Here is a 15,334-nt window from a genome sequence, read left to right on the forward strand (position 1 = left end):
AATCTGAAAGTACTCATTAACATGAATCCAACACAATGCTACATAATAACAGTGCTGTCAAACAAGTCTATGGAAGCTATCTATGAAATTATGAAAAAGTTGAATCTGCAACACAATTCTATACAATATGGTTGGTCCCTGCTTCATCTCTTGCTCAGCTAATCCTTGGCTTGAAAGATGTTGAAGACCCCTGATCTCGATCCATGACACTGTGAAGGCAATTAACAAATTATGCCCAACTTTATACGTACATACGGTTTCGCGTGGTGAAAATAACCAATCCACAAGCTCACAATGCATCACAGCATGACCCGTTGTGAGTTTGTACATCAGCTACTTTCACAATTTCTGATGATTTTTGCTTGTGATGACATGCCCAAACTACCTGATACGGAAGAACAGAATGCCGCTTATCATAAAACTGCTAAACATTACTGCTTATCCATCACTGAGATCATGAACACCACACGGTAAGGTGGATAGCAGTTGTTAAAAAACAACAAAATACAAAAAGCACAAGCTGCCGTTGAGAACAATGTTTGACATTTAGAAAAATGGAACATGTTTGACATTTTCTAATGAAACGCTGTTGATTGTACACCATGTCATTAAAAAAGCATATCATTTGCAATAATTATCAGACAGCTTATAACACTGATCCTGCAGGCAAGCAAGCTCTGAGTGTGGATGCAACAATATCACTTGATTCAACAACATCAAACTGATCAAAAAACCTCTACTAGGAATAAAATGTCATGGCATTTCTAATAAGCAATAGCCAGAGCTTGTTCCTCTTGAGTCTAATAAAAAACACGTATTAAGTTTGCATGATTAACAAGACATCATAGAACATGGTTCACCACTCTTAAGTATCTTAATTAAAAACATTTTAACAGCAGCACTCATTAGTACATTAGCCACACTGATGCCTACTTTAAGTACATATCACTTGCCTTTGATTGGTAGTCATATCATATCACATTCCAATCATGTATTAACTTGATTAATGATTCAACATATTGGTAGAATGTGGGTTATTTCTAAGAAGATTTCTTTTTTTAAACCACATGGAAATGTACTAGATGATGATGATGATGTGTGTGTGCGTATGCGCGTGCATGAGTGCATGTGCTTATTCATGTGTTTGTGAAAGTGTGTGCATGTGTGTGTGGCTGTGAGCATCTTTGTGTGCACTCACGTTCATGCTTGTTTTGATCAAGTGTGTCTATGAGTGCGTATGCGTATGTGCGTGTAATCACACACACACACACACACACACACACACACACACACACACACACACACACACACACACACACACACACACACACACACACACACACACACACACACACACACACACACACACACACACACACACACACACACACACCATCAGCCTAATCTTCGGTTTGTTTAGCAAAAGCTTGCAGGGGTGGTGTGGCAGGGGCAGGGGCTGTTTGAAGAACAGGGTCTTCACTCCTGCTGCTTAGACAGCAAGCTTTCATTTAAGGCTCCATCGAGTTGCATTTCATGAAAAATAAACACTGGCCTTAGCAGCTGTGCTCTTTGTGCCTGGGAGCGCACTGCTGAAAGGGAGGACAATTTCCTTGCTCGATTGGCTATGCTCGGCAAGCCTGATGATTTGTGATTTGAATGTTGGGCATTTCCCCTTGATTAGGAAAGACAGCCACCGACTAGAATAGAGAGCAGTTTAAGTAGCCGCACTCCTAGCTTGTCTAACGGTTCTGCCTCAGTGCTCTTGAAATGACACAATATCGAGTAGGTTTAACTGGAATCGACTGTAACCGTATGAATGTCACTCAATGCGATTAAAACCAGAAGAGGATAGATGAATGGGATCACACTTGGCAGCATGCAAAGTACAACCTTGGCTGTCATCTTCTGCTCCCTGGTCTAAGCAAACCAAATTATTACGCCACAGGGGTTTATCAAACGCAAAGCAGCCTTACGGAATCTGTCACTCTTTTTTTGTTTAAAACGTAAAAAAAATAATCTTGCATGATATTTCAACCATACATGGAAATAGGGGAAAAAAGGTAGCAGTTTTATTTAGCCAAAATTCCTTTCAAGAAAAATAAATATGTTGTCATCTCAGCTGATTCATGCTTAGAACAACAGCCGAGGACACATTCTAAACTGTACAAAAAACAAAAACAAAAAACATACCGTTTTGTGACTTAGTGTTTCAGTTCAGTTGGGCCTTTTGAGAAATCTCAAAGGGTGACTGGCAGCTGTCCATGGACGTGGCTGGAATGTAGCATGTGGCTCTGAGGTCACAGGCGCTCTGGGGCCGTGGGACGAGCGGTTATGAGGAGGAGGGGGAGGGGGGGACGGTGTAGGGCGAGGGGTGGTACAGGGTCAAACAGTCTCACTGGCCCTGCGCGGTGGCGGGGTGGCCTCCTCCCGCGGCAAGCGCTTGTTGTTCCCACTGTACAGAGAGGAGATGGACGCGTTGGCCGGGGTCTGGTTCCGCCGCAGGGCATTGCCAGGATGAAGTGGGCCCCCTCTGAGCAGCAGCACGTCCCGCACCACGGCGCGGAAGGGCTTGCTCACAAAGCAGTACAGGAAAAAGTTGACGGCTGTGTTGAGCATCGCCAGCATGTTGGACAGGTCGTACGCCAGGTGGACGCGCCAGTCGCCGTGTACGGACGACACGTACAGGTGGTAGATGACCACGGCTGTCCTGGGGGCCCACAGCACAGAGAACACAGAGGTGATGGCCAGCAGCATGGCCGTCGTTTTACCCAGGCGCCGCGAGGGGGCGGCCCCTCCATGGCTGCTGCCCTCCTCCTGGCAGCATCGCTGCCTCTGGCTCGCCCTCAGCGTGCAGATGATGAGCGAGTTCAGCACCAGGAAGATACTGCAGGGCAGGAAGTAGATGAGGGTCACATGTGTCCATATGAGGGCGTAGTCCAGCGGCGTGGGCGGGTGGCTCTCCCGCCACAGGTCCGACCACCAGAAGAAAGGCACGCCCGACGCCAGCGACAGTACCAGCACCACAGCGATGATCTTCCTGGTACGTGCTGGGTAGCTGATCTGGCGGTGAAGGAGGGGGTGGCACAGCGCCACATAGCGGTCCACGGTGAGGGGAACCGTGGACCAGATGGAGGCATGGTTGGCGGCGAATTCGGCCGCACTCACGGCGTGCAGCAGCAGGGTGGGGACTTCCCGGTGGAACACGGCCGTCTCAAGCAGGAAGCCCACGAAGATGATGAAGAGCTGAGAGAGGATGTCCGAGGCCGTCACTGCCAGCAGGTAATAGTACAGAGGCTTCTTGGTCCGGCAGGCCAGCCTGGACAGGGCCACTGCCGTGAGGATGTTCACTGATGAGAGAGAGAGAGAGAGAGAGAGAGAGAGAGAGAGAGAGAGAGAGAGAGAGAGAGAGAGAGAGAGAGAGAGAGAGACAGAGAGAGAGAGAGAGAGAGAGAGAGAGAGAGAGAGACAGAGAGAGAGAGAGAGAGAGACAGAGAGAGACAGAGAGAGAGAGAGAGAGACAGAGAGAGAGAGAGAGAGAGAGAGAGAGAGAGAGAGAGAGAGAGAGAGGGAGACAGGGAGTAAGAATGGTTCACAGCATTTACTATTTAGGCATTAAGGATGCTCTTAATCCAGAGCGATTTACAGTAAGCAAGGTAAACGCGAGGTAATACATCAAATGCATAAAGATAGTAATCTAGGATCATAGGTAAACTAAGAACCTATCATCAGTCTAAACAGTATAATATCAAAACATTTATAATCTGTACAATACAAACTATAGGATGCCAGGTCAACAAATGAACACATGTGTAATGTCTCTGTGCAGCATTTTGTGACTTCTGTTTAGAGAAGTGCTATATAAATAAAGTTATTTAAATATATATATATATATATATATATATATATATATATATATATATATATATATATATATATATATATATATATATATATATATATATATATATATATATATATATATATATATATATATATATATATATATATATATATATATATATATATATATACATATATACATATATACATATACACAAACACACAAGGTTTATTTATGTCCACATAAACAGAAGTACAAGGATGCCTTGTACAAAGGACATAAACACTGCCAGTGCAGTCACACAATAGGAGAACAGCCAGTTACAAAGTGCATAGACGGCAGAACATTGTTACATACAGTATAGTTGACATACTTGTCAGACACAGCGGACATAAATCATGGATAAATGAAACAACACCTTCTCCAAATTGAGCGGCTTCCTATAATGGCTGATACTGAGCAGTACCTTGCTAACTGCTTGGCCCTCCTTTTGGAGAGGCCGGCCATTTGTAAGCCCCTCACTAACCAACTTGTGCACATGGCCGAGGCTACCAAAGATAAAAATTAAAAGTTTACATCTAAGAAAAGGGAGGTTATATACATGGACATGTGCTTTACAAGAATGCTTTTCTGAACATATATATTTTCAGAAGCGATTTCAAGGATATGATAATATCCGCTTGTCAAATACACTTGGGTATATATATATATATATATATATATATATATATATATATATATATATATATATATATATATATATATAGTGAATACTGTGGTTACACACGGCTTTGTATAGTCCATGTGCCTGGAAATGGTTCCTGAGCCTGCTACATCAGGGCGGTACAGTTTGCCAGATGGTAACAGTCGAAAGACGGAGATAAACAGACATAGAGACAGACACAAACAAACAGAGACAGACAAAGGCTGCCAGATATGAAGTAGAAGCGATATCATCGTCAAAATATTCTGCTGGGTGCATTCACAGTAGTGTAAGTTACAAGGCATTGATTTGTCTGCAGAAAGTCTTATCTATCTTCCAGTAGCTACATTTAAAGCCACAATCCGGGACTTGTTCACGTTATTCATGTGTATGTTAATATAATATAACGAGCACATCTGCAGTGGTTGGAGGTGGTCTCCCTACTCCTCCATTGCGAAATTTTAACCCTGGTGTCAGTAGAACACTGATTGGTTGATAATGTCAATCAAGTCATTTGAAGCAGACAGCGCACGCCACACCAGATTGTAGTAGACTAGTTGTGCCGCCATCTTAATTGTAGTTTGGCTATCATTGTATACAACTTATGGATTGTAGCTTTAAATGTATACACATTTTGTATCACTTAAATCCTATATAGTTGACCGGGGACCCCAGGTCTCTATAATTGGTCCACTCTTTTTTTCCCTCTACACCAAATCTCTTTGTCAGTCTAAATGTTCACAATGCGCTGCGTTGCAACCGACTATGAGCTTGTAGATTTGCCTATTTTTGCTAAATGTTCGCCTAATATGAAATGGTCAAAATAGGGATGCTAGAGTTCAAGTGGTTAAAATAATGTCAACCACATACTTTCACCCCTACAGTTGTTGACTCCAGCATGCTGGCCCTTTTCTGTTCCCTTCGGGGCCAATTACGCTGCTATGCCCTTGATGTGTCCCTGAGGTCATCTGGAGTGTCCACTGTGACGTGTCTGATATATAGCCGGTCTGAACCGATCCTTCCACTCTACAACACTCACTCTGTCTCATCGCCGCAGGATCAATACCAAATCACGGCCATCGATTTGCCGTCTGTCTAGCAGTCTCATACACAGTAATGACAGCAATGCTGCAGTGAATTTAGCATGCTGGGATGTTAATATTGGACACCAGAGACCAGGGGTTTGGAGCGATGTGGAATTATCAAGACTATCAAAGAATGAATGAATGGAGTGATGGTTGGATGGATGCTCAAACTACAACAGCAAAATCCTGACTGTTAATTTAATTCTGAGAGTGTCAATCAGAACTTGACCCCATGAAACCAGGAGAGGAAGCTTGATCATGTGTTATAGTAACTCTCATGGCTGCTAATGCACCAGTAATGTATCTCTAACTCACTTGCGCATTGATCGTGTCCATCTTGTGCAGTTGCTCACCACTTTCATTATGAATAGACATGAACGGAGAGATCCATCTAGCACTGCTTGGTCCAGCTATTGATTGCGGCGTAACACAAGCACATCTGCTGTAATGTGACTATCAGTTAAATGCACTTCTGACCTTCGGTTCTTTTTTAAGCATTCGTGCTGCTTTATTTAGATATACAACACACAGCACCGATTCTTGAGTGAGATCCGAACCCAGGACAACATTGCGTCAAACAGTGGTCAGCAGTGCGTTACACAGTCGAGCCACCAGAGCATCTCCTGACCTGTCATTGTTATTTCCCACTATGACAGATTCAACACAGAATAATAGACCTTTTTCACAGCAGTCATTTTTACTAGAATTAGTCTAGGTGCTGGCTGCTAGTGTGCATGTTGGTTCACTGGAAAGCCTCTGCTACACTTGTGTTTACCGTACTAAATAATCTAATCAATTGTTTATATCATATAATATACTTAGGACCCCCACACAGAACATATCACTGTAGTAGATAACAGGAGAGATTCAACAGAGAATAACTTTGTAAATCAGAGGTTCTCAAACGTTTTGACGTCAATGTGCCCCAAATTGATATGTATTTGACCGTGGACCCCCGTTTGTGCCAGGGACCCCCATAAGAGAAGATGTGTCAAGATCTTTGTAAAATGGTGCTTGTAGTGCTACTGTGGTGCTATTTTCGAATAGCTGAAAAATGTAATAGAGCTAAAGTATTTAAACCGTTCCTCATTTTGCCTGGAACCCGCTCAAGGACCCCTGGAGTCCCCTCAAGGACCCTACTTTGAGAACCAGTGGTGTATATGCAGTATACCTGGGACCCCAACACAGAGGAGAGCACTGTAGTAGATAACAGGGAAGAAGCCCAGAACACATTCAGATCGTTGTAGCTCCTCTGGTTTCAAACTCGGCTCTTGGTGGCTGGCGGCCACCGTCAAATTGGGCCACTCAATCATGACCTTACTGCTTCACCTGAAAAATAAAAATTAAACAACAAAAGAACATGGAGGTTTGGGTATAGATGGTAAAGGTAAACACACAGAAAGAAAAAAAAACGGATTTGATCTACAAGCTCACAACGCGTCGCATTGCGACATGTTGTGAGCTTGTAGATGTGCTATTTTCATTACTTTTGTCCAACACAGTCGTATGATACAGAAGTTCATTCATTTATTTTAAGAAACATGAGAAGTTGAAACATGAAGATACAATGTTTCTAGGTTCGACAGTAACGATATAGTGTTTGGTAACATGTTCTATGAAGCTCATGTTTTTAAAGCATTAGCCTACAAAAAACATTCGCACATGATTGTTAACCATGTACAGCAGAAAAAGTTTAATCTGCAACACAAGTTTATACAAATATGTAGTACGGGTCTCTGCTTCATCCCTCCCTGAAAAACGTTGAAGACCCCTGATTTACAGAATCCAATAGAAATGGGACGGTTTAACCGGAATGTGTGGCACTAACCGCTTAGAGACTAAATAACCAAAATTAGAGAAGATGTGTCAGGATCTTTGAAAATAGCATATCTACAAGCTCACACACTGTGAGGGTATATCGGGTTTGTTTATGACATAAACATACGCCCATATAGGCAAGACCATGACCACGTCACTATGACTCAGACATAACCATAAACAAATCCGATAAGTCCATATAGGCAAGACCACGGCCACGTCACTAACTCAGACATAACCATAAACAAACCCGATACGCCCACATATAGGCATATATGGAGAGCCGGTTGGCCAGAGCCACAGATCCGATCGCTACGCCCATATATGGTCATATGCATATATGGAACGACCTTCTTCAAACTAGGCTAGCGCAGCGGCAAGGACTTGAGGGAGTGCGGTGCCCACTATCGAGTCGTTCAGATAAGCGGTTGTCCAGATCCGACCGACATGTCCATCAATATGTAGGCAATAGGCAGGCATCCAGAATATGGAATATGGATATGGATGCAGTTGTCCAGAACTGCCAATCCAAGCATTATGGTCATATACTGTATGGGTATGCCAATATACGGGAATGTATTGGCATGCCCATATGGGTATGCCAATTTATGAGCATATACTGATGACATCAGGGATCTCCATAGTTCAAAAAGTATGGGTATACTGTAAAAGGGACAAGGGCTGACAGATACAGAGATCTCCATATATGGGCAGAAACAGGACACAGACAGACGGGTACAACAGGTACTCTAAAAAGCCCCTGACACTATGACTCAGGCATATCGGTCGGGTTGGCGCCGTGGCGCGTGTGAGAGCCGCTCACACCTACGTATATATATATATATATATATATATGAAGGGAATATAATGACATCTTTATAGGGTTTCTTTAGAATTTTATAGCATTGTTCACAGCAGTGAAATAATACTGAAACGTCATGACCCTTGACACAATCGGTTTCTATGTTAAGTTCTGCTTTTTGAGTGCTCTCACTTTCTGTACATAATGCTGAATGGGATGAGCATGAGTTTCAAAGTGTCATAATTCATAGAGGGTGGACAGACCTCTGGGTCCTGTACTTTTCATACTTTATTTTTCATGATGTGAACACCACAGTCAGTGATGACGACTAAGAAGAAAATATGACAACAAAGCAGAGAATACAAAACAAAACAACAAAACAAACAATAGCACAGAATATACATCAATAATAATTGCCTACAACAGTACAACTATAAAAGTGAAAAAAGAAAAAGAGAAACAAATGCAGAAGCGCAAAAACAAACCCATATTCAAATTCATATTCTTTGCAGATATTTTTCTGACTTGTTCTATTGCTGACCTCCCTCATCTATCGCATCACAAAAGCAGTTAATCGATTTACCAATTTACATAATGTTCTTGGGGATAAGTGCTGTAATTATATAAATTAAAAACTAGGGTATAAGGGATGTAACAATAGTAAATCTATAAGCATAGTCCAACTAGAGGAAGACATATCTTCATATTGCATTATAAAAAATGCCATAATGACTTATGAGCCTTCATATATAATTCATTTATATAATTCATTATACTGTAGATATGAAGAGAATATAATGACATCTTTATAGGGTTTCTATAGGTCTATAGGTTTTTATAGGGTTGTTCACAGGAGTGAAATAATACTGTAACGTCATGACCCTTGACACAATCGGTTTCTATGTTAAGTTCTGCTTTTTGAGTGCTCTCACTTCAACCCTGCTGTCCATAATGCTGAATGGGATGAGCATGAGGGTGGACAACCTCTGTGTCCTGTGCGTAAACACTTGACGAAATGAAACCTAATGCAGTGGTTCTCAAATTTGTCATGTCAAGGACCCCAAAATTGATATGTTTTTGGCCACAGACCCCCATTTGAAAATATAATTTGTGCCAGGGACCCTTCTAACACTTTAGAGATTTTTCAAAAATGTTCAAAAATGGCAGATGTACAAGCTCATATAGCACGGCAAAAAGTGATGCGCTGTGAGCTTGTACACCTGCTATTTTTGAATAGCCAACATATAAAATATACATCCTTTTAGCCCAAGTGTATGACTGTACCCGTACTGTTGAGCATGTCTGTCTAATAAAGTATTCAATCAATCAATCAAAAACATAAAGTGGTTAAAATGATTGTGATGCTGTGTGGAGTTTGCATGTTCTGTGTGGAGTTTGCATGTTCTCCCCGTGTCTCCTAGGGTAGTTAATACCCTCACAAAAACATGTAGTAATCCTGGTCACTATACTGCCTCCCCCTGGTCAGCCGGGGCGCCTGATGGAGGAGAAGGGAACTGGTTGGAATAACGTGTTCCTTCCACGCGCTATGTCCAACCAGGGAAACTCCCCCCTGTCGGGTGATAAGAAGCGGCCTGCTTGCTCCTCATGCATTGAAGGAGGCATGAGCTTCAGCTTGGGCTCTCCCTAGGCTGGCAGAGGGTAGGTAGTGCCCAGGATTACATAGGCAATTGGCACTGGGTGAAAAAATGTGGGTTACAAAATCGTGGGATAAAATAAATAAATAAATAAATAAAAAAAATGATTGTGATGCTGGATTAACACATTTTGCTGGAGACCCCCTGGAACCCCCCCAAGGACCCTGGGGGTCCCCGGACCCCACTTTGAGAACCACTGCCCTAGCGTCCCTATTCTGGGGCAAACATTCAGTGAAAATAGCTGATCATCAAACTCACAACGCATCGCAACGCGGCACGTAGCCCGTAAGCTTGTAGATAGGCTATTTAGGATACAGAGATTTGGTGTAGGGGTTGGGGGGGTGGACCTAGTATAAAGCCCCGGAGGACCCCGCTCAATTAATTACTATAGGGTTTAGGTGGTTATGCCCCATTTAAAAAATAGCCAATCTACATCTACAAGCTCAAAACGCGTAGATCTACTTTTTTCTTTTCTTTTCTTTTTTTTCTCTTTTTGGAAATTTTGGCATCCCAAAATAGGGATGACAGGTTTAGTGCTTAGGAGAGAAGGATGTTAGATAAATAGAGCTGGTCTGGTAGTGCTGTTTGTCAGAGAGAAAACTGTCTTAATGGAGGTCAGTAAGGCCATGGAGATTGGACCCAGTCAATTTAACTGGACGGTCACAACAGCAGATGGACAGTTCATGGTGACCCTGTGAGCAGTCACTCATTATCTGCTCATGTCCGTCTATCTCCGCGTCTCACCCTTTCACCTGGACGCCATGCCTCCTGTTTTTCCTCCCTCGACCACTCCTCCACCTGTCATCCTTAATTTACTTGGTTCATCCATGCAGAAGCATTTGTCTGTGTTATCTCTTAAGCTTGCAGTGACACACACATTTGTGGACGCTCAACCAACATCACAGAGCCTCAATCTCCTGCTCAGTGGCCATCACTGACACAACAAGGAGCAAACACTATGACCTGGGTTGCTGAAATGTATTAACAGTCAGTAATTAAAGGCGACTCATCCTCACCTATGAATTATCGAGTTGAATTGTGACAGTCCTGCAGAATAAAAATAAATAGAATAATGGGATCACCCCCCCCCCACCCAATCCCAACCCCCCAAGTGAACATTTTGAGTTACGCAGAATGTGTTATGACATGCTGTCCGTCTTATGAATGAAACTATCATACAGTTGATTAATTGGTCACAGTCCCTCAGCCACCCTGAGTAAAGTGCCAGGTCTGGTACTTTACCAGTGATACATGTTGTGTAATGAGCCCATTATACACCATTGAACACGCTGTGCACGTGCGGTTCTTGCCGCAGACATATATAAGCCAAGCCATAAATCAATATAGCTTTTCCTATGACAAGTCGAGAACAGCTCCTCTGCTTTTGAAGAAGTATCTTCTTAAGCGAGCGGCTGCTTGGTCTGTCAACCGTATCAGACCGAAAACATACTCATATTTCACCCTTTGTTATGTAAGGACATGCACTTGCTGAGATAGGATGTGGTATTAATAGAAGTTTAACTCCTAATTAACAGGAGTGTGACTCCCAGTGGAAGTAGACTTGGTAGAGGGAATTCTTACCCTCTCAGAGTTAAACTAACACTCAGGATTCTGCAACTGTATCTGTTTGAGTGGACAATACTTTGTTACTGGTGTTGTGTTCATGGCGCTGGTGCACAACCACAACAACTATATTGCCTTCACTGCCAAAGCAAAGGTCACATTTCCACGATACAAATACCCCATACCAATATAAAGAATTGTAGCCTTTCAGTGTTCAGAATGAATGGCTTTGTTATGATTAAACACTCAAAGACAAACATTTTAAGCACTGCCACAGCTGGGTTTCAAAACAGGGACAGCTGTTGAACCAGCGTCTCAACTGCGTGTAAAAGGCAACCGAGCATTTCTTAATATGCAATCAATGTGGAGATACGAGTGTGTGTGTGTGTGTGTGTGTGTGTGTGTGTGTGTGTGTGTGTGTGTGTGTGTGTGTGTGTGTGTGTGTGTGTGTGTGTATATATATATATATATATATATATATATATATATATATATATATATATATATATATATATATATATATATATATACTGTATATGTATGTATGTATGTATGTACTGTATGAATGAAACCCCAGTCTCTGGGGTTCTCAGGACACCACTGATGGTGTCAGCAATCAATAACCCCAAAGCTAGTAGTTTTACACTAGAGTCCTATTTAAACGGGAAGGCAGTAATCACAAAGCATGAGAAACCGACGCTGCCACACATCCAACTGTCATTCATCACGCTTATTACATGAACAATTTAGATTTCTGCCATCATATTATGCCCCAGAGGCACAATGCATTCTAGCTGTGAGAATAGAGCATCTTCCTTCCACTCTCCTTGGCTTCACACCATATAATGACACTCTTTATAGGTGTTAGATTAAATCTAGCACGCAAGATAATTCTGACATGACTGCACAACGGTTATGGTCTTCTTACTCACGGGAAATTTAGTACTGTTGATTCACCCATGTATCAGCAGACAGTGTCCTCTGATGAAATATCCCAGCAAGCAAATAAGTATGGGAAGGAACTTGGTATAAGCAGGACAACTGAGCCACCCATAGCTTATAGGATCAGAGGCCAGTGCATGTTCCTGATTAAAGCTCTATTTTCGATGGTTGTCCCAGCTTCGAGTTCCGGCAGGAAGGCTGGAAAGGGGCGTTCGGTACCCACGGAGATGAACTAAACTCTATCTGCTGTCCCTTTCTCTAAAGTCTCTTAATTATTCATGGAGAGGCCATGCACCTGAAACAACAACGCCTGGGAGATTAGAGAGGACTGAAAGGGCGCTTGGCAGCATAACTGTACACAAGACGTATCACTGTCTCACAGTGAAGAGAATGCGTTTTGGTGTACAAGAAAAGTGAGAATGAGTTCAGGTTTGACGGCTTGACGGGCCTGTCTTGAAGCTGGAGAAGCCTGTGTCAGTTAGGGTGAGACGTATGGGAAGATGTACAGGGTTCGGTTTGCCCTGTGCAGCAAAGAAACGGCTGACAGGCAGCACCGGATCTAGTCTCTGCAGAAGCCCAACTTCCTGAACATACAGTTTATGAGTCGTTCAAAGTTCACAAGCCCATTACCCTGACCAAAGTTATTACGAAGACATAACCCACAAGTGCATTTTGGCGTCAGGAATCACAGACTAATATTATGACAAATGTGTCATAAGAAGCCCTCCCTTAGAATATGAGGGGGGCGGAACATGGAGAAAAATGCCATAAATATTGTTTTTATTGTTGATAAAAAACTGAATCTGAGGAATCTTCTGTTGCAAAACATATTTGAAATGATAAAGGCCAGACCCTCCCTGCGCCTTGCATATGAACTTTTATAAGACAATACACCAACGTCTGAAGTCAATGACATTTTACAGCGTTGATTACACAAGAAATAATAGCACGGTCCTTTTACACAGTTCACTCCTCAGAAGCCAGTTTGTGTTACCTTGTATGGTCTGTCCTTGTGTTGGCAACTAGTACGCATGCAGGTGCAGGACTCTTACCTTCACTTCCACTCTTCACAGTGCCTCTCCATCTGTGTTAGAGACTGTCCTCCGATGCATGTGTCCCCCCGGCGGCTCCTGCTGAGTCCCCGACATCGCTGCTGGCCACACTCACGACCCACAGTGCAGAAGTGGAGGAGGAGGAGGAGGAAGACGATGAGGAGGAGGAGAAGGAGAAGCGGGCTCCCAGCAGTCGGTACATCACTGCAACGAGTGCAAGAGTGAGTGAAGGGGTTGAGAAGGAGGGGAGTGAAAAAGGAGAGCAGGAGAATGAGAGGGGGTGACAGTGAGAGAGAGAGAGAGAGAGACAGAGAGAGACAGAGAGAGAGGGAGGGCGGGAGGGTGGGAGGGCAGATAGAGGGATTGATCTGTGTATGGAAAACAGGTAAATGAGAGGAAACTGATCCAATGAAAGAGCGACGAGGGGGAGTTGCAGAGTGAGTGAGAGGAAGAAGTGATAAAACCTAAAAAAACAAACAAAGAACTCAAACCTGTGTTAATATACTTACAAAAATCGAAATGCGACATTATAAACTAAGCCGGTTTCTTCTTTGTGACATTACCTGTGCAGACATGATGTGCGCTTTGCGCCTGAGTGAGATTTAACGAGGTCTCAAAGGCTTTTGTAGGTTGTGATCGGAATGTAAATGGACCTCAGCCCTCCAAATATAGCAGTGCCCACAACATGCAGGGAGACACGTAGGATCCAAGAAACAAAACAAGTGATGTTGCTAATTGTATGTATGTATTCATAACAGCAGTCAAAACCCACACAATTATCACTAAGTAAATCATCAAAATGGGAGCCACGTTAGCATTGCACATTGTAATGTGGCCCTAACTTAACTAAATTCTCTGAGGAAAACACTTCCCACAATTGCAAACTGTTGATGGTAGCAACACTCCGCAATTGCAAACTGTTGATGGTAGCAACACTCCAAAGCAAACAACACAGAATGACTGGGTTAAATACTGTACATAGATTAGAACAAGTCATTCATGCATCACTTCAGGCAGGTCTGTTTGGCAAACCATGAGCAGACCTGAGGCCTACGCAAGCTCGTTTTGACCCAATATGGCCACCCTGCAGTCAAAGAAAGAACTGCAGATAAGACGGCAGAGTTAGAGGATCTCGGTGCAGGAGATAGACCGAGGTCATCATGATCATTGTCCGTCTGCGTGTTTACTTGACATACATAATACTTAAGACTTTACAATGCACCAGAGATTCAGTCAAGTGTGTAATGAACTGCCAGCGACAACAAACGTGTGCTGGCATGACTCACAATCAATCACGCTCGTTGGACTAGGGGTGGATATGGGGAACAAGATGCCAATGGGGTAATATTGATCGGATGGGGTGAAGCATGAATTGCATGAACATGAATTGCCAGCATTTGTATGCTTCATGATACTAATGCAATGGCTCATATGCTTCACCACTCACTGCCTTATGTACTCAGTGTACCTTTATCCACAATAATCAGCAGCACTGGTGGGAAATGTAATGTTCTACCTAAAATAAGAATAGAATTACACAGAAACTGTGTTCACATGATGCTGCACATATATTAATATACTTCACTGGATTCCAGTCACTTTTTCTGCTGGCCTTTTATTAGCAACAAGAGTGTGAACACACAAAACTACAATTCAAATCTATTATCATTTAAAAACAGCAACCAAAAGGTCGCACAAAAGAACATTTTGTAGCTCCATCAATGCACAGTATGCCTTGTTGTCAGACTCTTATTATTTTATACTGAACGGTCCCCGACCCCATGCAGAGTGAAGGTCACTTCTTTATTTCTGGAGCTACCTGTGCCTACTGAACAGGCACTGCAAAATTACATTTGAAATTGTGAAATGGGAC

The 15,334-nt window shown here is 42.8% G+C and overlaps 1 protein-coding gene across 1 annotated transcript; it reads right to left on the reverse strand.

Annotated features, from left to right (window-relative positions):
• Window positions 1-2,342: 2,342 nt before the first annotated feature.
• Window positions 2,343-14,122, reverse strand: gpr142 (G protein-coupled receptor 142). The gene is made up of 4 exons (XM_084079206.1): window positions 14,025-14,122; window positions 13,462-13,665; window positions 6,801-6,958; window positions 2,343-3,347 (listed from the first exon to the last, which is right to left on the reverse strand). The coding sequence occupies exons 3-4, from the start codon at window positions 6,940-6,942 to the stop codon at window positions 2,383-2,385; spliced, it is 1,107 nt and encodes a 368-aa protein (XP_083935332.1). The 5' UTR covers window positions 6,943-6,958; window positions 13,462-13,665; window positions 14,025-14,122; the 3' UTR covers window positions 2,343-2,382.
• Between the last annotated feature and the right edge of the window lie 1,212 nt (window positions 14,123-15,334).

Source organism: Gymnoscopelus microlampas (genome assembly GCF_963454915.1).
Source record: "Gymnoscopelus microlampas genome assembly, chromosome: 14".
Classification (NCBI taxonomy): domain Eukaryota; kingdom Metazoa; phylum Chordata; class Actinopteri; order Myctophiformes; family Myctophidae; genus Gymnoscopelus; species Gymnoscopelus microlampas.